The sequence below is a fragment of the Setaria viridis genome, chromosome 1 (genome assembly GCF_005286985.2).
Source record: "Setaria viridis chromosome 1, Setaria_viridis_v4.0, whole genome shotgun sequence".
In the NCBI taxonomy this organism is placed as follows: domain Eukaryota; kingdom Viridiplantae; phylum Streptophyta; class Magnoliopsida; order Poales; family Poaceae; genus Setaria; species Setaria viridis.
This window is the reverse complement of record NC_048263.2, coordinates 9974048-10001974: the sequence shown is the minus strand read 5'-3', so window position 1 is coordinate 10001974 and position 27927 is coordinate 9974048. Positions and strand designations below refer to the sequence as shown.

General features: G+C 49.2%; 2 protein-coding genes across 2 annotated transcripts; both read left to right on the top strand.

Annotated features, from left to right (window-relative positions):
* The first annotated feature begins 20076 nt into the window (after positions 1–20076).
* On the top strand, positions 20077–26193 carry LOC117841621 (uncharacterized). Its single transcript, XM_072292475.1, has 2 exons — positions 20077–25435; positions 25542–26193. Exons 1-2 carry the CDS (start codon positions 22774–22776, stop codon positions 25976–25978), a joined length of 3099 nt encoding a protein of 1032 aa, XP_072148576.1. The 5' UTR covers positions 20077–22773; the 3' UTR covers positions 25979–26193.
* Positions 26194–26312: 119 nt separating this feature from the next.
* Positions 26313–27006, top strand: LOC140222311 (uncharacterized). The gene is made up of 2 exons (XM_072292476.1): positions 26313–26426; positions 26516–27006. The coding sequence occupies exons 1-2, from the start codon at positions 26370–26372 to the stop codon at positions 26672–26674; spliced, it is 216 nt and encodes a 71-aa protein (XP_072148577.1). The 5' UTR covers positions 26313–26369; the 3' UTR covers positions 26675–27006.
* The last annotated feature ends 921 nt before the right edge of the window (positions 27007–27927 follow it).

Below are 27927 nucleotides of genomic sequence, written 5' to 3'. Positions count from 1 at the left end.
TGCCGACGACGGGGAAGGAGACCGGAGCGCGCGAATCGCAAGCGAGATCGCTGCGCCTTGCCGTCGTCGTCTGATTTTGTCAGGACGGCGCGGCGGTGGTGTGTTCGACACGGAGCATGAGTCCGACCCGGAAAGCGTAGTTGCGGTTCGAGACTACTGGGCCAGCTTTTGGGGGCCGCCAACGATTCAGCCCGCTGAGGACGGGGCGCGGCAAGCAGACCTGTTTCGGTGGCGAATGGCCGGAGTAATCTCTTGAGCCCAGCTTCGACGGGCTACAGGCTTCTTTCGGCCGCGACCCAATATCCGCGTCATCTATGGGCCTACTACTTCGGCGGTGTCGGATTACTGGACTGATTGTCGCGTGGCCCCGAATGAACAGACTCTCGTCCTTGGGCTTTTTCCCCATTCCACTCTGCAGATTTTTTCAATATTCTGAATAGCGGGCTATAACATTTAGCGGATAATTTTGCTCCACTGTATCCCGCTTTACCCGCTATTTAGTATAATGATATTGCAGTGGCAGTTGCTAAAAATTGATATAGCCCACTATTTAGTACAATAATATTATTATAGTGACAGTTACCGAAAATTGCAATAGCCCGTTATTTTGAATATTGAATTTTTATCCACGGGAAGCCACGATTCGGCCCAGTCTAACGTTACAGGAGTTAACTACGTCGCGCACTGGTACGGTTCACGGAAATTTGATTTGCACTCATGGATTTGGCACCGACAGTGGCTTAACTTTCATTTTGCCCCCAATTCTACAATAATACCACTCCATAGACTAGTGCTCATATCATAGCCTCATAGGCGGTGTTTCATGGATTGCAGGGTCAGCTCCGAATATTTTCTGATGATGTTGCTTAAGCCTGGATGGTCAGAGTAAATTGTGGCAAAGTTTCAGCCGTCTCTGGTTTTCAGCCGGGAAGCCGCTCCCTCCGTTCAAAATTATAATTCATTTCAACTTTTTTGAAGAGTCAAAGAATCTTAAGTTTGACCAAATTTATACAATAAAGTACTGCCATTTATGATACCAAATAAGTACTATTAGTTTCTTCACTAAATATATTTTCATAGTATATCTATTCGGTGCCATAAACTTTTGTGATCTTTTCTATAATTTTGGTCAAACATAAAATGGTTTGACTCTCCAAAGAAAGTTGGAATGAGTTATAATTTGAAACGGAGGGTGTCGGTGTTTAGACCGGGCAACCTACCGAGAGGGGTGCCCGAGGTAGTGTTTTGGTTAGTGGGGCTCGTCGAGATAAAAAACTCGAAGGTAAACGCAGACACACGATTTAGACAAGTCGCTGAATAGTGTAATACCCTACGTCCTGTATGTTGGTTGGATTGAATTGCCTTGGAGAAGGTCCCTGCCTCACCTTCTATTGCAAGGTTACAGGTCGGTTAGTTACAAGAATACTAGTCGGATATTACAACGAGTACTTTTCTAATCGTCAACTAGTTCCTGCCTTTCCATGTAGACTACGCCGCCCTGCGCCATGGTCTCCATATCAGATGCGTCTCGATGTCCAACCCTATATTTAGGACTGTCCAAACCTTCTGGTGGGCCTATAGATGTATATACGATAAGCCCCCGAGTACTTTTTAGTCAAATGCAGTAGTTTCGAGTATTTTTGTAGACTTCACCAACTAGTTTTGGTGTTCTTCGAGTACTTTATCTGGTTGAATCTCCAAAGGTACCCGAAAACTGCCATGCGGCTAGAATGTGCTCAAGCCTCATTTAACTTTAGTTTTCTATCTTTCAACCTTGAATTTTATATGGAAGTGCGACAAAAGTCACACTCCATATGGAATAGTCCCCGAGCCTTAGGTTGAATCGAAGAATCAGGCTGAGGGTCGATCTGTAATTTGCATTACTTTCCCCTTAAAATCTGGAGAATAACCTTTTTATCGATGGACATGTGGCACACAGCCCCCAAGCCTTTAGCCGACTAGTTTGGTGGGTATAAGGGTCAATCTTTGGTCAACATGACCATCTATTGAAGGAAACCGTATCTTCTCCGAAAATAAAGGTAACTACCAATTAGGTTTTCTGATTTGCGGGAATCCTGTGTTTCAAAATCCCTTTAATTGCGTAGTTATTACAGTTCCAGTACGATAAATAACGGAGGAAGTTATCCCTTCCGTTTTACCCTTACCATCTATCTTTCCAACTTCCACGCTTGAGCTCTAGCGCCGCCGCTGCCCGATCTCCGAGCGCTAGCGCCATCGTCTCCCACCACTTAGCCCCCGAGCGTATGCGACAGAAGAAGCTCGTGACATCAAGGATGGGGAGGAAAACTGCTGCTGTCAAGCATGCCGAGGGGGAAAAGAAGAATAAAGGATCTGACAAGGGAAAAAATCCTCAGTTGTCGGCGTCCAAGTATGGGAAAACTGATCAGACTGTATCGCTAAATCTTGTCTGCGCCTGGAAGCGATCCAATCTTAAGGAGGAGGATATCAAGACGCTCGTAGCAGCCAATCTACTCCAAGATCAAGACTTCATCAACTGGCGATCTGCTTATGGCGACGCTTGCCCACTGGAGACTTATCTAGATGAGACGGTAACCTTTGCCCACTTTATCGAGCGAGGCCTTACATTGCCATCTTCTGATTTCTTCCGAGGCTTACTGGATTTCTACAAATTGGAGTTGGTGCATTTGAACCCTAATGAGATCTTACACATTGCAATCTTCGTTTATTTTTGCGAAGCTTTTCTGGGCATCATGCCCCATTTTCAATTGTTTCAGAAATTCTTCCATGTCAACCCGCAGCCATTGAAAGATGACACACTCCTGGTTGGAGGCGCTAGCATTCAGATGCGGGAGACAGTGAACATCCAATATCTGGCTTATGAGCTGATAGATTCCAATGCCGGGTGGAAAGAAAAGTGGTGCTATATTGACAACCATGATCCAAAACTACCCAAACTCTCAGGTCACCGTCCCTCTTGGAATAACCGGTGGGTTGATGAGCCAAAACATGGCGATTGCCTACAAGTACCCGAGCTGGTGAAGCGGATAGCAGATCTGAAGGAACAAGGGCTGATCGGTATTGGTATCGCATTCAGCTTTATGAAGCAATGGATTCAGCCGCTGCAGCAATGCTATCACTTAGGCTACAAGTACACATGTGTTGACGCCAGATTTCGTCACTAGTAAAATCGGCGCCAAGAAGAGAGGGAATCGGAGAAGCACAGTTGGGAATCGGTCGAATGGTGCTACAGTGCGAGATCGGCCGGTGAACTCTGTCTCGCTTCGGGTCGAACGTGCCGGAGTCCCAATCGGTTGCCTTTTGCCGATAAGGAATCGGCCGATTAAGAGGATGGGTTAATTGGGCCTGTATGGGCTTGGAAAGGAATAAAAGGATGAGGTGGAAATCAGCCCATGAAGCGTAGAGTAACCAACCTAGCACGAATTATGCTTGTAAATATTCGTTTTCTGTTTGAATTAGGGATAGAGTTCTAGTCGGTTAAGAAGTCATCTGTACGGGGCTATAAATAGCTACCTTTGTAAATCTGTAATCATCAACCAATCAATACAACAAACTACTTTTTCCTCGTACTTACTTTCAAGCAGGCGACTTCGCCAATACTTTCCTGTTTTTCACGAGTTCGTGCGGGTTGGCAGGGCTGCATCAGTTTGATCTCCGGCCGATTCTGTAAGTTCCTCTTATCGAGTAATATCTAAGTTTTAACTTCGGGCGTATCGCTGTTGTTTCGTTTAGATTTATTCACTAGTTATCGATATTTGCTAGAATCATAGGTTTTACCTGTCTTTCTAGTTTTATCACCAGTTATCCAGCTAGGAATCGGTAGTTTCGGCTTCTTTCACGTTCTGCTATTTAAATTCATCTATTGCCGATTGGATCTGTTCCTAGTGTTGTTATCATAGCGTTGTGTCGATTACTCTTGTAGTTTTCTATCTACAAGGCTACAGTGATCGGCTGCTTTATAGCCGATTTCTCTATTACGGCAAATCGGCCGATTCGCTGATAAGCTCTCTCGAGATCGGAAACTTAGCCGATCGTGATTTCTGGACCTGACACGTATTCTTCCTTGCCAATCAACAGGTCAGATTGGCTGGCACGCCGCGCGAACCGCACCAGGGCAATCACCCGAACAGGAGCTAAGCAGATTCTCCCGGGTCGTGTGTCGGACGCTGGGATTCGGTTGACCGATTTCTAGCGCCAACACACTTTTGGCACGCCCGGTGGGACCAATACAACCGCCATCATGTCGAAAGCTGCTGAAGTCTCCGAAGATAACGTCATTGAGGTGACGGAAGCAGATCTGAAGAACGACCAGAAGGAAGAATTGGATAAGTATACGGCGCAGTTCCGGAAAGCTTGCCTAAAGTCTTTCAGTCGATCCAGAAGCGGGGAGACTATCAAGAAAAATCCATTCCCTGCTCCCCGCCAGATCACAATTTCTGAGGATTCGGACAAAATGTCCGATATGATCCAACAGTCCATTTATCATGCCTTCGTTGATCAGTCCCCAGTACTTTCAAATATGGTGCACAACGCCGTTGTCAATTCCTTCGCTGGTGGGATACCTCAAGGATACAGGGGACCGGCGTATTTTCAGCCGATTCCACCAAACCAGAATTATTCAAATTCGGTTTCACAGCCGATCCAATTTTCTGTCGGAGGTTCAGGCGCTTCCTCATCATCAGCTCCTATGGGGTATAACTCCATCCAACTGTCCTCTGCACCATTCCCTCCAGTTAGCCCATCACCCTGGGGGGCACCTTCAGCCACGGCCGGACAGAATCAATCGGCCAGTCAAGGAAACCCTCCATTCCAGGCATCCTTCTAGGCGGCCATTCGACCGATCGTACCACCATACCAGCCTGTCGCTCCGGAGGTCAACAAGACAGCAGAGCTCATGCTATATGATGAAACGAGTGGTTCATTCAAACAGCCGATCTTTACTACACAGCCGGCTTTCACTCAGATACCACCTGCTTTCAATCAGCCTCCATTTATTCCGCCTCCGGTGTACCAGCACGTGCCAATACCTCAGCCAACGGTTCACCAGCAACAGCCAGATTGGTTGGCACGTATTGCGGAGGTAATGCAAGAACAATTCGGCTTAAAGCCGAAAGTACAAACTTATACCTACAGAACACCATACCCGTCTACATATGACCTATTGCTGTTCCCTCATCGGTATAAAGTTCCTGACTTCACTAAATTTTCGGGGATGGATGATACTTCGACCGTAGAGCACGTGAACAGATTCATCATCCAATGCGGAGAGGCAGCCACGCAGGACGCCCTACGGGTACGGTTGTTCTCATCATCTTTGTCTGGTTCGGCTTTTCAATGGTTCACGACATTGCCGCCAAACTCGATTATCACATGGGCCGATTTAGAAAGACAGTTCCACAAATACTTCTACGCCGGGGTGCATGAGATGAAGCTGTCCGATTTGACCAGCCTCAGGCAAAGAAGTGACGAGCCGATATCCTCGTATATACAGAGGTTTCGGGAAATCAGAAACAAGTGCTACTCCCTGGCTCTAAACGACGCGCAGTTGGCCGATATAGCTTTTCAAGGCCTTCTGCCCCACATCAAAGAAAGATACGCCTCACAGGAGTTCGAGAGTTTGAGCCAGATTGTCCACTGATTGTCTGGACAGGAGGTACGTTCCTTCGATCCACGGAGGAATTTCCAGAAGAAAGTGGCGTTCTTGGAAGAGTTAGAGGATGAGGAAGATGTTGAAGTTAGACTTGCGGAATGGATCAAGGGGAAGAAGCCGATTTCATGCCCATTCGGCAAAAAGGAGCCGGAGGTGTTCGGCTTTGACACGACTAAGGCTGATAAAATTTTCGACCTTCTCCTCCAGGAAGGACAGATTAAACTCTCGCCATATCATACAATACCTTCTGCCGAACAACTAAAAAAGATGAAGTACTGCAAGTGGCACAACGCCACATCCCATGATATTAATGAGTGCAAAATCTTCAGGCAGCAGATACAGTCGGCCATTGAGCAGGGCAGACTTAAATTTGAAGTGCCAACAAAATCGGCCAAGCCAATGAAGGTCGACCAGCACCCCTTCCCCACCAACATGGTTGATACGGGAAAGAATTCACTCCAAACAAAAGTGCTGACGTCCGAATCGGCTAAAAAGAGTGGCGCCGTCGACCCTAGAAATCAAGCTATGCCTGAAGATGTCAAGGGGAAGCGGCGGATGGAGGATGACGATGGCAAATCAGAAGAGCCACGCATTACTTCCCAGTTCCTGCTCCAGAAGTACCAACGTCAGCATGAACGCTCAAGGTCCCGGGAAGAAGCAATGCGACGGCACGAAGATCACTGGAGGTGCCCGTTCTTCATCCACTGTTGGGAAAACAACCTCAGGCTACCTTCGGCCGATAATTGCCCAGAATGCAACGGTCCATATCGTGGCAATCGGCCGTTCAACAGGTCTCGCTCCAGAGACGGAAGGCTAGAGCCGATCAGCAGGAATTGGCGCAACCAAGATGACCAGCGCCCTCCCGTGCGTGATCGGCTGGGGGGCAGAAGTGACCGATATGATCGGTCGGAAGATAGACGCCATGACAGGCAGGGGGGCAGGACTGATTGGCACGACCGGTCAGAAAACAAGGCCAACATTCACAGCCGGCTCGAAGAGATGGCCGATGCTCGGGTGACAGACGAAAACCCGTTGGGACGCGAACCGGAGTGGGAACGCGCCAAGTCAGGGGGCAGACCAATAAACCCCAGGTGGTGTCCCGATGGATTGACCAAGTCCCAAAAACGAAGAATCTAACATCTCCGCCAATGGGAACAGCAAGAAGAGGAACAGCAGAGCACGACAGACAAGAAGGAAGGACGGCCTCGGGTATGGCGCCCCAAAAGAAACGATAAAGGGGACGACGAATCGGCGGGTGACGAATCGGCAGCCGAGATCGGCATGGTTTTCATACTGCCGATGGAATTCATGACTCCCGCCGATCAACAGGATGTATCGGCAATAGAAGAACAGACAGCACAGTTGGCTTTGGAGCCAATGATGGCCACGTTCGAGAAGCCTGAAGATGACGAACGACAACACATGAAGGCGCTGTTCCTTAAAGGGCATGTTGACGGCCGCCCCCTCACTAGACTGATGGTAGACGGAGGAGCTGCAGTCAACATCATGCCGTACGCCGTACTCCGGAAGCTTGGGAAAAGCGACGACGACTTGACCAAGACAGACATGATGCTCAAGGACTTCGAGGGCAACGTGTCAAACGCTCGCGGCGCTCTCTGCGTCGACCTCACCATCGGCAGTAAGACCCTTCCTACCACCTTCTTTATTATTAATGGCAAGGGATCCTATAACATGCTACTCGGCCGGGACTGGATACACGCAAACTGCTGCATCCCGTCAACAATGGATCAATGCCTCGTGCAATGGGTCGACGATAACATCGAGGTGGTCAACGCCGATTCTGCGTACAGCATCGCGGCAGCCGACACGCAGCAGTGGAGCTGCGAAACCGTCAGGTGCATATCCGGCAGAGTATGGGAGACCGATTTCCTGAAGGTCACCGATTTTGGCCTACAGCCGATCCGAGCAGTCGGCTCCGAAGACTCAGAGTAGATGGATCAGTTCGCCCGAGAAGATGGGAAGCTAGGGCACGGGTTCACGTCGGCCGATTCATTAGAGATGATAGACTTAGGCGATGGTACCAAACCAAGACCGACTTATATTAGTGCAAATTTAGACCCAGAAATCAAGTGTAAATTGACAAATTTGTTAAAGGAATTTAAGGATTGTTTTGCTTGGGAGTATCACGAGATGCTCGGTTTGGACCGATCTATTGTTGAACATCGGCTACCCATAAAACCAGGGTATCGGCCGTACCAACAGCTCGCACGGCGCTGCAATCCTAAGATTCTGCCAGACATAAAAGCTGAAATAACTCGGCTAATCGAAGCAAAATTTATTCAGCAATGCCGTTATGCCGAGTGGATCTCCAACATTGTACCAGTGTACAAGAAGAATGGAAAGCTACGCGTTTGCGTTGATTTCAGGAATCTTAATCAGGCCACACCGATGGATGGTTACCCCATGCCGACGGCCGATGTACTGATCGACGCTGCCGCGGGGCACAAAATTATTAGCTTCATGGACGGGAACGCTGGATACAATCAAATACTTATGGCCGAAGAGGACATACCCAAAACGGCCTTCAGATGCCCAGGCCACCTTGGCTTGTTCGAGTGGGTGGTGATGACTTTTGGCTTGAAGAACGCTGGCGCTACATATCAGAGAGCCATGAATTACATATTTCACAAACTCATTGGCATTCTGGTAGAGATCTACATCGATGATGTCGTAGTCAAGTCCAAAGGACATGAAGAACATCTGTCCGATTTGCGAAGAGTGCTAGAGTGCACCAAGAAACATGGGCTCAAGATGAACCCCAATAAATGTGCTTTCGGCATATCCGCCGGACAGTTCTTAGGATTCATGGTGCACGAACGAGGGATTGAAATCAATCGGAAGACCATAGCGGCCATCAACAAAGTCGTGGCCCCACAGAACAAAACCGAATTGCAGTCTTTAATCGGCAAGGTGAATTTCATCAGAAGATTCATATCTAATCTATCTGGACGGATTCAAGCGTTCACGCCACTGTTGAAGCTAAAGCCTGACCAGGAATTCATATGGGGGGAGGAGCAGCGCAAGGCGTTGGAAGATATCAAGCAATACTTGGTCTCACCACCAGTATTGGTTCCTCCTCAGACTGGTAAGCCGTTCAAATTATACTTATCAGCCGATGAAAAAGCTATTGGGTCGGCTTTGGTCTAGGAGTTCGAAGGCAAGGAACGGGTAATTTATTATGTCAGTAGAAGACTTCTGGACGCTGAAACAAGATATCCTCCAGTGGAGCGGTTGTGCCTATGTCTTTACTTCTCATGCACTAAACTCAGGCACTACCTACTATCAGCAGAATGCGTGGTCGTATCCAAAGACAACGTAGTAAAATACATGCTATCACTGCCGATCTTGAAAGGCCGAATCGGCAAATGGATCTTAGCTTTGTCAGAGTTTGACCTGCGGTATGAATCGGCAAAAGCCGTCAAAGGTCAGGTCATGGCCGATTTCGTCGCCCAGCACTGCGGACCGGAGATTGCCCTCATAGAGCCGGCACCTTGGACATTATATTTCGATGGGTCATCATGTGGGGTCGGATCAGGAATCGGCATCGTTCTCATATCGCCTCGGGGGGCAAGCTATGATTTTTCTCTGCCGATAGAAACCGCCGCTACTAACAATCAAGCGGAGTACCGAGCTGTATTAAAGGGCCTACAACTATTAAGGGAAGTCAAGGCCGATTCTGTTGAAATCTTCGGAGACTCCATGCTTATTGTGGATCAACTGACCGGAAGGTCCGAATGCAAAGACGACGTATTAAGAATTTATTACGAAGATTGCTTACAGCTCTTAAAAGAATTCAGATCGGCAGTAATCGAGCACATCCCAAGGGACCGCAACGAAGATGCCAACAAACTCGCCCAGCACGCATCTGGATATCGGCCAATTCTAGGCGCTATGGCTCTAGAACTCACGACCGATGACTGGCGTAAAGAAATTGCCGACTACCTGAAGGATCCGTCTAAAAAGGTGGAACGACGAGTACGTTTTCATGCTACTAAATACGTACTGCTCGAAGACGACCTGTTCTACCGAACGGTCGACGGAGTTCTTCTCAAATGCCTTGGGATAGAGGAGGCCAAGACTCTAATGGGAGAAATCCATGAAGGGGTATGTGGAGCACACCAATCGGCCCATAAGATGAAATGGATGATCAGGAATAATGGGTACTACTGGCCAACGATCCACGAAGACTGTTTCAAATATTATAAGGGTTGTCAGGATTGTCAAAAGTTTGGAAATGTCCAACGTGCACCCGCATCGGCCATGAATCCTATCATTAAGCCATGGCCGTTCAGGGGATGGGGAATAGACCTTATCGGCCAAATTTACCCACCATCAAGCAAAGGGCACAAATTTATTCTGGTGGCTACTGATTACTTTACCAAATGGGTAGAGGCAATTCCGTTAAGAGCCGTGACATCGGCTATCATGGCCGACTTCGTAAGGGATCACATCGTCTACCGATTCGGCATTCCTCAGACTATAACGACCGATCAAGGAACAATGTTCACATCGGGGGAATTCGAGGAATTTACGACAAATATGGGGATCAAATTGTTGAATTCTTCTCCGTATTACGCCCAAGCCAATGGTCAGGCCGAATCCTCCAACAAAGGGATAATCAAGTTAATCAAAAGGAAAATCGAAGAACAGCCAAAGAAGTGGCATCTATGTTTGACTGAAGCCTTATGGGCGTACAGGATGGCTTGTCATGGGGCTACCAAGTTATCTCCCTATCAGTTGGTGTACGGTCACGATGCAGTGTTACCATGGGAATCAAGGGTGGGATCGAGGCGCATTTCGCTCCAGGACCAGTTAACGGCCGAGGACTACTCGTCACTTATGAAAAGGGAACTTGATGATTTGGCTAGCCAACGATTGAGAGCTCTGATAAGCATTGAAGAAAACAAAAAGAAAGTAGCCAGGTGGTACGATAAGAAGGTCAAAGTCAAACAATTCTCCCCTGGGGACTTAGTATGGAAGTTAGTATTGCCGATTGGGTCGAAAGATCCTAAATTCGGAAAATGGTCCCCTACATGGGAAGGGCCGTATAGAATCGGCAGATGTGCTCCAGGGAATGCTTACATCTTGGAAACAATAGAGGGAGAAGAATTTACTAGAGCTTTGAACGGAAGGTATTTAAAAAGATACTACCCCAGTATATGGGTCGGAGCATAAGGGATTAACTGTAATACAATCACACATAGCCGACACAAAACGGTTCAAATACATAGTCGTCCAAATCGGCCGATGTATTCATTCGGTACGGGCGATGGGTTACACGGCCGACAAAACACGAGTCACCCTTAGAACAAAAAATACAAATAACTAATTGTTCTTCTTCTTGTGCGCCTTCCCAGTCCGATCCAACTCGTTCATGATGCGGAGGTATGCTTCTTCTATTTCTTTCATTGAAGCCTCCGCTTCAACTTGACGAGGGAGAGAATGGCTCCGATCCATGGGCGGGCGCGAAGTTCCCGCCGCCGCGTCTTCAAGGACGACTCGCGGAGGAAGCGGATGGCTCCTGTCGGTTGGAGAGCGCCGGCCACCATTACTCTCCACAAACTCCAGGACCACACGAGCCTCCGCGGTGACGTGGTCTCGAAGTTCATCACGATGAGCCCTGATCAGCTCCATATCCTCTGACGACAATGGGTCCTCAGAGTGCATGAGCTCAATGGCGCGTATGAGCTCAGGGCTAAGACGTTGGGGCTGAAACAAAGAAAGGTTAAAAAAGGGCATCCTCTTCCTAAGATCTAAAAGGAGAAGGGGGAGTCGAGGCCAAAGTTTCACCTGGTTGACAGAGGAGGAGGAAGCCGACGAGGACATGACGGAAAGCCGCGCCGACGAGAGGAGTAAGGAAATAAAAACCGAAAGCCAAACTGGTACGTTCGGAAGGGAGTGCCTAGGCTGGTACTTATAAGAAAAAGAGGCGTGGAAATTTGGTAAGGATACGACCCATCGGAAATAAGAAAGGCAATAAATAGAAAGGGCGTCGCGAAAAACGGTCAAAGCAGATAGTAATTGTTCATACAAAATAGTCTGTGTTTTACAGATTACCCAGAAGGGTATCGATAGCCGCGATTGCCCGACGCCGGATCTGATCGGCAGAGTCCAAAACCCGTTGGTCTTCATCCGCCGATCCGGGGACTTCCGATGCACTGCGGTGGAGTTTTAGGGCCTCGTGGGCAAAGCGCTGCCTCTCCCGTGTCAAATCGGCAATGACAGAAGGGAGTTCTTGGAGCCTTTTCTCTTCGGCACTGATTGCCTTGGTCACTTGCTCCATCTCCTTGGCAAGCTCCGCCCTTCGACGTTTGAGGCGGTCTATCTCACCGATGATCCCCGGGCGGGAGTCCTCCAGAAAATGGATACGCCGGTGCGCCTCTTGAGCTTGACGCTTGAACGCGTCCTCCTCTTCACGAGTCTTGGCCAGCTTGGTGTGATCGGCCATATGAAGAAGGGCTCTAAAGACCGGGATCCTCATAGACTCGATGAATGCCGTCGGCGCCAAGGCTTCATCCGCCTCTTCTGGTACTCGTCCGCTGACGTCGCCGAAGAGCTGCCGAATCGGTGAAGCATCTTCTACTAATCGGCCGATGTCCCCTTGAAGGAGGGATCGGATACTAGCAAGTTTGGCTCGGACGTCGTCAGGAATAGAGCTCAAGGCGACTTGGCAGGAAGCGACTTCTTCATCGTTGGAGAGGGCAACCGCAAAAGAGAAGAGACTGTTGTCGGGGGTGTCTTGTTCCTGAAGATAATAAAAAGGAAAAATGAGTCGGCTGGGAGTAAAAGCAAATCGGCTGAGTAAAGCCGGAATATAATTTACCACTTTGAAACGAATCTCTTCATGTTGCATTTGGGAAGCTATCACGCCTTGCTCAGGGGCTTGCGCCATTGGTTCGTCAGAAGAGGAAGATTTCACAATGATCGGTGCGGTGCTTGGACCAGCTCCCTGAGAAAAGACCGGTAGTTGAGGAGCGCTTGGTGTGCCGATGACCTGTGTCAAAGAATTAAATAAGTATATTATGCAAATATCAGGGAAAATCGGCGAAATAGTGCTATACCTCAACAGACGGAAGTGGGGGCGCATCGATGGCCGATTGGGCTGCTGCCGATTGTTGTATGTCCATGGGAATACTCTGAACAGTCTAAGATAAGAAGGGTTAATATCAGAACAACAATCGGGAGAAATGAAGCTTGGGTTTACCTGGATGGCCTCCAATAACAATGACGCGGCGGCTGCCCCAGCTTGTGCGACGGCTTGGGTATCGGCATCTTGGATGGCCTGAGAGGGTGGTGCGGCCGGAGTCTCTGCCGATACGAGCATAGGAGGATCCGCCGAGTCTATACGAGCTCGGACTCGGCGACTGGTCTTCTTGGTGATCCTTTTCTGAACTTGTTTCGATCGGCCAGCAATCACGTCTACGGACGGAGCATCATAGCCGATGAGAGGATAAGTGGTGTATGGATGATGATGCTCTATTATCCGACCACTCTGGCTGTGTGTTGGAGGAGTACGATTCTCGTCCTGAAGAAATAGTAAAATCATTAGTGCTCAGTCACGTTAAGAGGAATAAAAATCGGCTAAGGAGAGTACCTCAGCATTCGGGTCGATGTTGGCTGGATCCAGGAGGTTGCAGTATGCCGATGCCGAATTGCAGAAGAGAAATTGCTTCCAATCGGTCCACCAGAGTTTGAACGGCTGGACAGCAAAGGGAGCTACTATCCAGTTGTTCAGGTCAATGGTACTGGAATCCGGAATCCGGTCTCGTAACCGACTGTAATCCAGACCGGATGTGAGCTCATCTCTAAACTTGATTCGGCCAGCAAAATACACTTGAATCGGCAGCTGGCCCATGCCGAATTGACGTGCTGCAACAGAAGGGTTTTAGAACTCATACGTGGGGGCATCTTTCCCCGGAAAGAAGTTGGCTGGCAAGATCCCTGGCTTGATTAACTCTTCGTTGAGCTCTTCGTCAAAACGGCCAGAGGTTGAATCAAAGCAGGTTGGGAGTTCAAAGACCGGGTCATCCCGCTGATAAGGAAACCAAATGGTTGCATCTTCATTAAAGCCATTATAGAAGCATCGGAAGTACTCGGCTACCTTCGTGGCGGAATATGTGCAACCTGGAAAGGCTGATGCCGCTTCACCGAAAGACATGCATCGGCGACGTTCGGTAGGATCCTCTGCCGATTCAATGTTGGGGAACATCATACGGTCCACCCTATGCTGCGTGATCTCACTCATGTAAAGGTTCAGCCATAGGTTGATGAACCACCAGGGCCCGCCTGGGTTTCCGATCGGCTCTCCTTTGGATAATCTGATGCCGATTTGGTGAAGCATGTGGTACGCCGCCCCTAGCAAGTGTTTCCCAAGGGGGACACGGTTTCCTCTGGACAGTGCTTCTGCTAATGCCTGAGTGTTGGTTGATGGACCGGCGGCTCTTCCACAAAAGAAGTGTTTTTCTAACCACATCATTAAGAAGGCCGTATGCTCCCTATTTTCAACAGACCCGGTTCTTTTATTGCTTCTGATGAATCCCTTCCACCCGCCGATTCCCCTTGTGTCCAGCCGATGTGACGTTGTGGCTAAAAGGTGGAAAGGTGTGTCCGGGGAAGAAATGTCAAGGCTGGTCAACAGGACCACATCGGCCAGTGTTGGGGTCATAGGTCCGTGCCCAAATAAGAAGGCATTAAGTGCATCAGACCAAAAATAAGAAGCCGCTATTACCAACGGCTCATTTTTCTCCATCTGGGACAAGGACAGGTTGATGCACTGGCCGATTTTGAGCTCCTCCCATGAGACGCTCTTCGACGTGGCTACCCGTTGGTACCACTCCCTCCAACCTGGGGTTTCATTCGACCAGGACCTAAAAGTACCCAACCATTGATCTAAGTCCATGTCGGACAGTTTGAAGGGTATCCTGTGGGTTTCCAAATTGATAAGCTCTATTGGATCTGGGTTCCCCATAGGTCCGAGACAAACAAGGCCGGGATTTCCCGTAAGATGGATGGTAATGCGATGCCTAACTGCCTAAAAAAGGAAAGGGGAGTGTAAAAAAGTAAGAAACAGATCTAAAGTAAATGCATTGCCGATAGAAGAAGGATTCGGTATTTACCTCTAGGATGAAGTTCTGAGTAATCAGCGTGGTCGCCGGTGCAGATGCGGACGATGAGGCTGCGATGGGGATCGCCATTGGGATCTCCGATGAAGCTCCTTCTTCTGTGGATGGAGCAACGGCCGTCGCCACTACCGCTGGAGGCGCTACTTCTGGAACGTCACGCGTTGGAGAGCTGCCGGAAGGAGCCGCCATTGGAAGAGAAGGGGAAAAGTAACAGGAGGATGGCGCTAGAAGGCTTCGGCGACAAGGGAAAGATGCTGAAGAAAGAAGAGGGCGCGCGCGCTGGGAAAAAGAGACGTGAGCTTGAAGATGAAGTGCGGGGTGAAGCGCTATTTAAAGGATGCCTGAAGGAGGGTAAAAACGGAATTTTCACCGCGCCGGCGTTTCGAGTTTTTCGGGAGTAGTGGTTGTCATGGGCGCCCGTTTCGAAAAGATTGCAATCATCAGCTGGAAGACCGCGAAACGGAAGGATATTTTCATTGCGGCCGTTTCGGAGGGGAGGTTATAAAGAATTTCGAAGTAAAAGACTATGTTTTACTCCGAAACTGGGGGGCATGTGTTGACGCCAGATTTCGTCACTAGTAAAATCGGCGCCAAGAAGAGAGGGAATCGAAGAAGCACAGTTGGGAATCGGTCGAATGGTGCTACAGTGCGAGATCGGCCGGTGAACTCTGTCTCGCTTCGGGTCGAACGTGCCGGAGTCCCAATCGGTTGCCTTTTGCCGATAAGGAATCGGCCGATTAAGAGGATGGGTTAATTGGGCCTGTATGGGCTTGGAAAGGAATAAAAGGATGAGGTGGAAATCAGCCCATGAAGCGTAGAGTAACCAACCTAGCACGAATTGTGCTTGTAAATATTCGTTTTCTGTTTGAATTAGGGATAGAGTTCTAGTCGGTTAAGAAGTCATCTGTACGGGGCTATAAATAGCTACCTTTGTAAATCTGTAATCATCAACCAATCAATACAACAAACTACTTTTTCCTCGTACTTACTTTCAAGCAGGCGACTTCGCCAATACTTTCCTCTTTTTCACGAGTTCGTGCGGGTTGGCAGGGCTGCATCAGTTTGATCTCCGGCCGATTCTGTAAGTTCCTCTTATCGAGTAATATCTAAGCTTTAACTTCGGGCGTATCGCTGTTGTTTCGTTTAGATTTATTCACTAGTTATCGATATTTGCTAGAATCATAGGTTTTACCTGTCTTTCTAGTTTTATCACCAGTTATCCAGCTAGGAATCGGTAGTTTCGGCTTCTTTCACGTTCTGCTATTTAAATTCATCTATTGCCGATTGGATCTGTTCCTAGTGTTGTTATCATAGCGTTGTGTCGATTACTCTAGTAGTTTTCTGTCTACAAGGCTACAGTGATCGGCTGCTTTATAGCCGATTTCTCTATTACGGCAAATCGGCCGATTCGCTGATAAGCTCTCTTGAGATCGGAAACTTAGCCGATCGTGATTTCTGGACCTGACACGTATTCTTCCTTGCCAATCAACAGGTCAGATTGGCTGGCACGCCGCGCGAACCGCACCAGGGCAATCACCCGAACAGGAGCTAAGCAGGTTCTCCCGGGTCGTGTGTCGGACGCTGGGATTCGGTTGACCGATTTCTAGCGCCAACAACATGGCTTGATGATCCATCCAGATTCTCTTCTGATGAAATTAGCACGGACGAAGTCATGGCGAGGCTCAAGCGAATGTTCAGGAACGTGGGCGAGATCCCCACTATTATGCGGGAATTCAGCGTCGCCAACTCGCCAAAGCCTGTAAATACTTGTGGCTGTAGCCCTCAAGTACTTATTTTGAAGTTGTTGGGTTTGCTAACTTGTGTTTCTTTGCAGGAAGATGTTGCTTTGTACTTCTCTGCTCTTCTTGTCCAGTAATGAGAGCGAAGAGTTCTTGTTCTGGGAAATAGCTTCCCGAGCTTGAGGTGATGACCTATGTGGTGTCTCCTTCCTCGTAGATGGGCAACAGAGGAGTTCTCTCCTGGTACGGGAGGGTGTCGAGGTAGGCGACGAGGCGCGAATCGTCGTTTTTGGTGAAAGCAGGTGGCTTCATGTTGGGTCAGTAGACAAATCTGCCTTGGAGAGTTGATGTGATTACCAGACCCTGTTGTGGACCTAATAAAGGAGTCTCCTCGTCCGTATCCGAGTAGTAGTCGAGGTCCTCGATCGCATCCATATTGGATTGTGATCTGGACAGGACCGTGTGATAAACAGTGGTCGCGTTGCGGAGAACGGGAATCGACTCTGGTGGTAATCCAATTCGCACGATGGCTTATGTGCTAGCTCGTGTAAGTCAATCCGTCTGGTGGAAGAAGTCGAGGTGTACTCAGACTTGTTCCCCCAGCCTCTGACTAGGTCAGAAATTGAAAATTTGCCGAAATTCTCGACGAGATCCTCCAAAGCTTGGTGCTAGAGCTTCATGGCTTGCTGCTGTTTCTCCAGGGCCGGCACAATGTGGCGGTGGAAATTTCCAGAACTGTCTGCGATGCAAACTTAGGAGCCGAAGACGAACGTCATGCTTGCTTCAAACGCGATGATTGTCTTGATAATGACTTGTGCCATTGAGTTCGCTAGTGGATTCTCGGCGAGATCCCCTACCTGAGTGTTTAGACCTTGCAACCTACTGAGGGAGGTGTTTGAGGTAGTGTTTTGGTTCGTGGGGCTCATCGAGATTAGAAACTCGAAGGTAAACGCAGACACACGATTTAGATGGGTTCGGACCGCCGAATAGCGTAATACCCTACGTTCTGTGTGTTGGTTGGATTGAATTGCCTTGGAGGGGGTCCCTGCCTCATCTTATATTGCCGGTGGTAGGGTTACATGTCGGTAGGTTACAAGAATACTAGTCGGATACAGCTAGAGGAGTTCTATTTTTATTACAACGAGTACTTTTCTAATCCTCGACTAGTTCCTGTTTTTCCATGTAGACTACGCTGCCCTGCGCCATGGTTTCCATATTAGATGCATCTCAGTATCCAGTCCTATATTTAGAACTGTCCAAACTTTCTGGTGGGTCTATAGATATATGTACGACAGAGGGAGCAGTATATCTTCTGATGGGCCTATAGATATATGTACGATGGAGGGAGGTCTATAGATGTATGTACGACGGAGGGAGCAGTACATGCACACTTGCTCGATCGAATATGACAGGTTTTGTTTCGCCGTCATGGCATGTCTTGAATTGCGTTTCTGCAATACATGGATTCTTGCATTGCATGTGTTGCCGCCACCTGCCGCCGACGAATGATTGATCCATCCATCCATGGATCAATTTGCATTGGGTTCCAACTCGATCCCAACTCCCAAAAGCTACACCGGCCGCGCCCGATCGGTTCATGGATGGAAAAATGTCAGCCACATGCATGCTTGCTGCCCTCTCACCAAACGCGTCACAAGCTTCGCTAGAAAATCATGCACAAGAGAAAAGTTGATAGGATTTTATTGTAATTTTAGATCCACGGCCGGGCGAGGAAGAGGGAAGATGGATGAGCCGCCGGGGAATGGAATATATTTTGCATGATTAATCCTTGAGCTGGATCCATCAGCCCGGCCATGCATGTTAACTAACCACCCAGGTTCATGCTTGATAATGGTGTTATATCGCCATTCTTGGATTGGATACATACAGTAATCCTAACTCACTGACAATGCAAGCAGGGGCCCAGCCCAGTTGGCCCCACATGGAAGTGGGTGGCATGCATGTGAGGCAGTTACAGGATGAATTCCTGTGTTAGAAAAAAATACATAATCACTAGTGAAAGGTGTGTACTTTGGAAGCTGCTTAGCAAGAGGGTTTCACATGGCCAGCCTCTCAGTTTATCGATGGTTGCCTGTGTATCCATGGATGGGCCACATGTGCGCATGTGGCTTACCTAGCCAAGTACGAGTAGTAGCTAAGCTAGGGTGGTGAGGCTGTTGAGCCAACCGAATATTATTCTCCATGATTAATCTGCATGTTTCTCTCCATGATTACCAACTTCTCCATGTTAAATGATTCCCAGATATTGCTTCTGCTTTTGCTAGAGCTCCTTGATTATTTCACATGTAAATTAAATTCGTTCTACTGAAATAAATCTGTACTTTTCCATTGCCATACAAAATCAGCCAAGTTTCATTAATTTGGGGAGTAATTATCAATACAGTTTACTTGGGGACATCTCTTTTGTTTAAATAATACCAATGAGTAGTGCTCACTGTTCTCAACAGCTGAAATCCATTATATGTTTTCCCCATTTTGGTCTGCACAATGCAATACTGAAAACTGTATGATATACAATTAATGTTAGCTTAATAATGCTATACTGAAGCAATTCTTTTTGCTTAATTCATGATCATGTACCCAAATTTCAACTTTGGTGTAAACAAGGGAACCTGAACCAAACGAATAAAGCTGACAGACACCAAAGATGAGATGTTACATGTTCCACCCAAACTAACCCTTCCGCTGCATGAAGCAGCAACAAACGTACATAACATGCGAAGATTCCCATGCCAACGCAAGAGGGTGGCAAAATTCTCACTAGGCGATCTCCCAATGGCAACATGCAGCCCAACTAATCATCCATAATTCACAAGGGAGAGCTTTTTTTTATTAATTAACGGTTACATTAGGGCCGCCTACCCTGTTCGGTCTGTCCTTCATTAATTTGATACTGCTTTTGAATGATTGGTGAGAGAATAATTGCCAAAGAGGATGAGGTAGAAACCCAGCAGGGAATGAAAAGTTCAGGGATTTAATTTCCTCTGGTTTAAATTATCTTTGGGTTTTGACTTTTTAATCTAGAGATGACAGGACAGGGGTCATGGATGGTAGCTTTGTGCTGTGGAAAACTACTCGAGTTGCGCTAAAGACAGTGACATGTCCTTCATGTCTGTTGAGACACTGTTTGTTTATTGCCCTCCTGTCGGTTAACAAACATGCAATTTATCCGGTAGCACAGGGTTAAGACTCAAGTCTCGATTGCTTATGTGAAAACTATATCAGAGTGCTTGCTATGTGCAGTAATTAATTAAGTTACATTAGTACAGACGACATGGCAAAACTCGGTATACCATAGTCTAAACATGCATGAAACTTATTACCTGAAATCATTATTCCTCAACAAGTCGGTGCAAAATGATGAGAGAATGGCATCACAGGCTAGCATAGCCAACTTTGGGGATCTTTTTTTTCTTCCTCTCAACACCAAACTCATGTCTGCATGATTAAGTTTGGTTGGTGCCAACAGTTGCTTAAATACCACCACACGCCATTGCATGACCTTGATCATCCCCATCTCGAGTACGTTAATTAGCCTGCACCTCTGCTAGCTGGCTGCACATCATGCAAAGTTGCTCAAAATCAAACACCTTGGATTAGGGCATGCATGCATTAGGCCCTATAAATTGGCTTGGTTTTCGTTTCCTACTCCCTAGGTAGGCTTTCCTACTAATGTAGCCGTTTTGATCAAGATGCATGTGTTTCTAGCCGTTTTGGTGTGCTGTGGCACATTGCTTGGGTATTGGCATTCTGATGATTTGTGCCACATACACCAAAGTGGAGTAGAAACACAAGTTCAGATACCTTCAGTGTCTTGTAAACAATAATGTCCAACGGAGAGCTTGTCGGCATTCCTCCACGGTGCAAAAATCAGATTTACTGTTAGGAATTCGACATTACACAATGAAGCATTAAGGTATGAATGTATAATTTGCAGAAGATTTAGAAGGTTACGGCTACCTTATCTTGTTTTCTCTTTGTTTCTTTCTTTCTTTCTGTGGTTTCTTTATTATGCAAGACATTCAAACTCCGGAATAATCCAATTAAACAAGAACCAGTACAGCATCGTGTTCTTGATTGCTCTTCTTCCTTTTTCCCATTTGCCGGCAATCAACCATCCTTTTGCTTCCTATTTGTCTAACCTTTTCTATGTTCTTCGCTTCAATCACCAATAGTGGCTGATTGGCACAATTTTAAGTTGCTAGTTACTGAAGAGCTGCACCAGTTTCTACAATTTTTTTTTACATTTACATACATGTTTATGAACTTCAAACTGCTGATAACATATATAACAAATATTTCAGTATTCTCATAGAGTTGGCATTCTAAGGCCTATACGGCTATAGACATGGCTCTGAAAGCAAAAGTTTGACAGATTTTGCAGAGTGCAGGCTAGGGCTTATGTCCTATACTAGACTTTACAGTAGAGAAAACTAGTGGATAGCTGGTTGATACTATCCCTAAGCTAGTCCCACTTGTTGGAACAAGTACCCGTGAAATCAGCTTGATACTTGATTCTCCCTCCGTCTCAAATTACTATTTGTTTTAGCTTTTCTAAGTATACAACTTTTGTTATATATCTAGAGAAGTCAAAACGAATAGTAATTTGGAACGGATGGAGTAGATAGCAATTACTTTGTTGTGGTGTTTTTCTGTTCATGTGCAAAGTATTCGTTTGCACTTTTGCCTTGCTCAATATATGAACCACCAGACCTCTTTTCACTAGTTCTTATTCGTTACGATCAATTAATCACACTTAATCGATTACTCGGGTGGCAGAAGGAAGGTTCTGTAGTTCGATTCTTGTGATGCCAGTTCTTTCTTTTCTTATTTGGAACAATTTAAATTTTCACTGTCTATTCTATGTTCTAATGCTTCTTTGCAATAATCATGCCACTGTTGTAATGACTTGATCAGATACGATACGAAGAGGTGCAAATGGCAGCCTTGCGGACAATTTTACTAATCACGTGTGATTCTTTCTCTGCCTGCTTTAGCAGCCCAGATGAATGTGTCAACTCTGCTTTCTAATTAACCCATTTAATTTAATTACTCTGCTAGTACCTATGTTGCCTTCCATATGATGCAGTTGTGGTGACATTCTGCTGGGGACATGTGCCAAGCAATGTACCAACAATCCTCTCTTGTCAGAAAACAGCAGTAACAGCAGCTGCTACTGCTCACTGTCACAGGAATGATTAGCATAAACTTTATTTTAACAAGGTCAACTTGGGCAGCCTTAACACATGCACCACGGTACATATCCTTCACGCCTGGTAAACTTTCTTTAATTCTTGTGCAGGACATGTGCCCAGATCTTAGCCAGGGTGCTTGCATCAGGACAACACCAAGAACATACCCTCTTATCTCCCTTTGGGTTAACTCTATTCTGCAATGGAAGCCTCCTGTCCCTCTGACTGGTAAATGTCATAGTACTAGCACTGCTTCTTTTTCTCAAAATTACAGTCCCTGTTCTTGTCCTACTAGCTTCTCTGTGTACTCTTACATCAGGATCAGCTGTAATGTTAGGCCTTCATCTACACAAAATGCAAGAGTAGATCTGCTTCAGAGCTTCATAAGCAGAACCTTCCAAAGAATAGGCCGTACGAATACCCAGTGTTTACAGCAGGTCGGTCTCTGATTATTAGTACTACTAGTAATCAGACCCTGAAAGCTAGAGCAGCTAATCTACTGTCTGCAATGACAGGGAATGTAAATTAAACATGCTATTAATCTACTCTGATCTGATGGGGGCAGGCACAAAGTAAAAGACTAAACAATGCCACAATTGCCCAAAAGCAGGTTGGAAAAGCCATGACTTTAAAACGCATTCCCTCCATGTTCCATGTTCTCATGTTTCATCCTCTCCCACCTCCGTCTCCCAGCTCACATTCGTTCACTTGGTGAGGTGTCCAGGCACTAAACAAACAATATGGTGGCATGTTAAGAAATGCCAAGAAGATTCATTAGATTATTACATGCTTTAACCAATCTCCCGGTGAGAATGATATAAAGCCTTTTCTGCTACCTTCACCTTCTAGCTAGCTGCAGCCCCTGCTGTTCCTGCAGATGCGGTGTCAGTGAACTTAGCTAGGCAAGCCAGACAGTGTCTCTGACATGGCGCAGCACTAGAAGCAGCAGAGCCAGAATAGGTGCTAGAAGAAGCAGCTGATTTCATCAGCTACCAAAAGCGCTTCCAGGAAAGTACTAGAACATTCTAATGGAAGCAAGAGCGCCAGTGCTGGTCCTAGCAGTGACACTGTCTTTGATCTTGGCCACCGGCGTTGGCGCCGCCGCCGGCGACGAACGGGCGGCGCTGCTCGCGCTCAAGGCGGGCTTCGTTGACTCGCTGGGCGCGCTCGCCGACTGGAAGGGCTCGTCGCACTGCAGCTGGACCGCCGTCGGCTGCAACGCCGCCGGCCTCGTCGATCGCCTCAACCTCTCAGGGAAGAACCTGAGCGGCAAGGTCACCGATGACGTGCTCCGGCTGCCGTCGCTCACCGTCCTCAACCTCTCCTCCAACGCGTTCGCCGTCGCACTGCCCAAGTCGTTCGCCGCGCTGTCCAAGCTCCAGGTGTTCGACGTGAGCCAGAACTCCTTCGATGGCGCGTTCCCGGCCGGCCTCAGCTCCTGCGCCGACCTCGCCATCGTCAACGCCTCCGGCAACAACTTCGTCGGCGCCCTCCCTGCGGACCTCGCCAATGCCACCTCCCTCGAGACCATCGACCTGCGGGGCAGCTTTTTCGGCGGCGACATCCCGGCGGCGTACCGGAGCCTGATCAAGCTCAAGTTCCTGGGCCTCTCCGGCAACAACATCACCGGCAAGATCCCGCCGGAGCTCGGCGAGCTCGAGTCGCTCGAGAGCCTCATCATCGGGTACAATGCGCTCGAGGGAGGCATTCCGCCGGAGCTCGGCAACCTTGCCAGCCTCCAGTACCTCGATCTCGCCGTCGGCAGCCTCGACGGGCCCATCCCGGCGGCGCTCGGCAGGCTCCCGGCGCTCACCTCGCTCTACCTGTACAAGAACAACCTCGAAGGCAAGATACCGCCGGAGCTCGGCAACATCTCGACGCTCGTCTTCCTCGACCTGTCCGACAACCTGCTCACCGGCCCGATCCCCGACGAGGTCTCGCAGCTGAGCCACCTCCGGCTGCTCAACCTCATGTGCAACCACCTCGACGGCACCGTGCCGGCGGCCATCGGCGACATGCCGAGCCTCGAGGTGTTCGAGCTGTGGAACAACTCCTTGACGGGGCAGCTACCGGCGTCGCTCGGCAAGAGCTCGCCGTTGCAGTGGGTGGACGTGTCGTCGAACTCCTTCTCCGGGCCAGTGCCGGCTGGGATCTGCGACGGCAAGTCGCTCGCCAAGCTGATCATGTTCAACAACGGCTTCACCGGCGGGATCCCGGCGGGGCTCGCGTCGTGCGCGTCTCTCGTCCGCGTGCGCATGCAGAGCAACCGGCTGACCGGCACGATCCCGATCGGGTTCGGCAAGCTGCCGTCGCTTCAGCGGCTCGAGCTCGCCGGCAACGACCTGTCCGGGGAGCTCCCCGGCGACCTCGCGCTGTCGACGTCGCTGTCGTTCATCGACGTTTCTCACAACCACCTCCAGTACTCGCTGCCGTCGAGCCTCTTCACGATCCCGACCTTGCAGAGCTTCCTGGCGTCGGACAACATCATCTCCGGCGAGCTCCCCGACCAGTTCCAGGACTGCCCCGCACTGGCCGCGCTGGACCTGTCCAACAACCGGCTTGCTGGCACGATACCGTCCAGCCTGGCGTCGTGCCAGAGGCTGGTCAAGCTCAACCTCAGGCACAACCGGCTCACCGGCGAGATACCGAAGGCGCTCGCCAAGATGCCCGCGATGGCCATCCTCGATCTGTCGAGCAACTCCCTGACCGGCGGCATCCCGGAGAACTTCGGGAGCTCACCGGCGCTGGAGACGCTCAACCTCGCGTACAACAATTTAACAGGTCCCGTGCCGGGGAACGGCGTCCTGCGATCGATCAACCCGGACGAGCTGGCCGGGAACGCCGGGCTGTGCGGCGGCGTGCTCCCGCCGTGCTCCGGGAGCCGCGACATGGGCCTGGCGGCGGCGCGCCCCCACGGCAGCGCGCGCCTGAAGCGCATCGCGGTGGGCTGGCTGGCCGGGATGCTCGCCGTCGTGGCGGTGTTCGCGGCGGCGCTCGGCGGGCGCTACGCGTACCGGCGGTGGTACATGGGCGGCGGCGGGTGCTGCGGCGACGACGAGAGCCTCGGCGCGGAGTCCGGGGCGTGGCCGTGGCGGCTGACGGCGTTCCAGCGGCTCGGGTTCACGAGCGCCGACGTGCTGGCGTGCGTCAAGGAAGCCAACGTGGTGGGCATGGGCGCCACCGGGGTGGTGTACAAGGCCGAGCTCCCGCGCGCGCGCACCGTGATCGCCGTGAAGAAGCTCTGGCGGCCGGCGGCGATAGACGGCGACGCCGCGGCGGGGAACGAGCTGACCGCCGACGTGCTGAAGGAGGTGGGGCTCCTCGGTCGGCTCCGGCACCGGAACATCGTGCGGCTGCTGGGTTACCTCCACAACGACAGCGACGCGATGATGCTGTACGAGTTCATGCCCAACGGCAGCCTGTGGGAGGCGCTGCACGGCCCGCCGGAGAAGCGGGCGCTGGCGGACTGGGTGTCGCGGTACGACGTCGCCGCCGGCGTGGCGCAGGGGCTCGCCTACCTCCACCACGACTGCCACCCGCCGGTGATCCACCGCGACATCAAGTCCAACAACATCCTCCTCGACGCCAACATGGAGGCCCGCATCGCCGACTTCGGCCTCGCCCGCGCCCTCGCCCGCACCAACGAGTCCGTCTCCGTCGTCGCCGGATCCTACGGCTACATCGCGCCAGGTACCAATAACCATTGCAATCGCCAAAGCTGGATTCAGAGTTCGATCTCGAATCCTTGATGCGTTGAATTCAGAAGTTGATCGATTCAATTTGAATCAATGTGCAGAGTACGGGTACACGCTGAAGGTGGATCAGAAGAGCGACATCTACAGCTACGGGGTGGTACTGATGGAGCTGATCACGGGGCGGCGGGCGGTGGAGGCGGAGTTCGGCGAGGGGCAGGACATCGTGGGGTGGGTGAGGGAGAAGATCCGGAGCAACACGGTGGAGGAGCACCTCGATGCGAACGTCGGCGGCCGGTGCGCGCACGTCCGGGAGGAGATGCTGCTCGTGCTCCGCATCGCCGTGCTCTGCACCGCCAGGGCGCCGCGGGACCGGCCCTCCATGCGCGACGTCATCACCATGATCGGCGAGGCCAAGCCGCGCCGAAAGAGCGGGAGCAGCGGCGCCGGCAAGGACGCTGGCGCCGCCGTCCCCGCCGCCGTGGTGGTGGACAAGGACAAGCCGGTGTTCAGCACCACGCCGGACTCAGACTACGCATAGATTTTGTTTTCTTTCAGTCTCAGTGCCTGTTAATGATAATTTGTTCTTGTACCTAGATTTTGAAAGATGCAGGGTTTTGAGCCTGCAACCACAAAATTTGCTGTGAAGATTAACTAGCCAGCCGTAGATCATGTAGATTATTAATGTAATAAGCTCGGTTATTTTTATTCAAAGTATAAAGAAATAAAAACAGAATCAAATCACTTGTCTCTCCAGACCGGGCTATTTGTGGAGGCTCTAAATTTGGCTTGCGGTAATTAGCAAATGGCTAAAAATTAACCTGACACTTGTCAAGACTTGCAGCTCCTACAAGACTCTATATAAACCACGGCTCAAGCGCCTGGCAACTTCAAGTAATTTTGACAGCTTCAAGAAGAAACCATCATCGGCGATGTCGAACGTTGAGCAATCCATCCAGGCCGGCAAGGCGCACGCCGCCGAGGGCGAGGTGAGCTAGTGCTGACGAATCGCTTTGCTCGCATGGCATGGCGTGCCCTGGAATTCATCCATGAATGATCCATGTGTGTGTGTGTGCAGTGCCAGGCGGAGCACGCGGCGCAGTCCGTCAAGGACGCCGCCGGCGGCGCCGCGGCCGACGCCACCGGAGCTGCGGCCGACAGCGCGCAGCAGCAGCAGCACCGCGCCGCCGACACCGTCCAGCAGGTATGTACGGATGAATTCCTCCTCGCCGGGTGATTTCCGATGAATAATCCTCTAATCCTCCCATCCCTGTGGGAGCGCAGGCTGCTGATCAGGTGGCGCAGATGGCCCAGGGCGCGGCGGCCGCGGTCAAGGACGCCGTGGGCGGCGGCCACTGATGGATCCATCCACCAACGCTACGCATCGCATGGGAACGGCGACCGCAAATTCAGAACGGCAAAACAAGATCCTGGCGATTTGTTTTCTCTTTCTTTCTTTCTTTGATTTTCGAACTATTGTCTGATGTTTCTTTTCTTTTCGTTTTGAACGAATGGGTATGAGATTGTGCCTATTTCATTGATAAAGATATTATCTGATGTTTCGTCAAACCACAAGCGGATGTTGGAACTATCCACTTGAGGACCTTGTTCCTTCCTAGATGTATCACAAGAAAATATCTATTGTGGAAGAAACTAGCAATGTGACCTGTTTTGCTTGGTTTCAGTTTTGGTTTCGAATTAGGGGGTGTTTGTTACTTTAGTCACTCCTAAAATTTCTGTCACATCGAATATTTAGATACTAATTAGGAGTATTAAACATAGATTAATTACAAAACTAATTGCACAGATGGAGACTAATTTGCGAGATGAATCTATTAAGTCTAATTAGTCCGTGATTTGACAATGTGATGCTACAGTAAACATGTGCTAATGATGGATTAATTAGGCTTAATAGATTCGTCTTGTGAATTAGCCTCCATATGTATAATTAGTTTTATAATCAGCTCATGTTTAGTCCTTCTAATTAACCTCCGAATATTCGAGGTGACATAAATTTTAGTCTGGACTAAAGATCCAAACGTCCCCTTAGCATGCTCTTGCTTGGTATGGTGCAGTAATCTTAGTAGTTCCCTGGAAGCATCTCTGTAAACTACATCAATCAAGCCTACCTGGGAATTGAATTTGTTGGAGATACAGACAGTAATATAGGAGTAACTACGTAAGGGAAGTAGGAACCTAACTGGTATTGCAAAAATTTGTAAATGGAACGGTTCTTAAAAATTGAATTTAGTTTTGAGACTGAAAGTTTAGGGTAATGCTGTTTTCTCATTGTCCAACGCTTATAAGATTCTAACCGATCGTTCTGAAGTACCAGGTTCTTTTAAGTGGATTTGGAAATCTTAGTGTCACCTCAAACATAAAAGTTATTTTTTTTTCTGGCTGCTGACGAGGGACAGACTGAGCACAAGCGACAAAAAACATGGATTGGCCAGAGTTCAGATGTTATTGCCCTTCAAAAGTTTTTTTTTA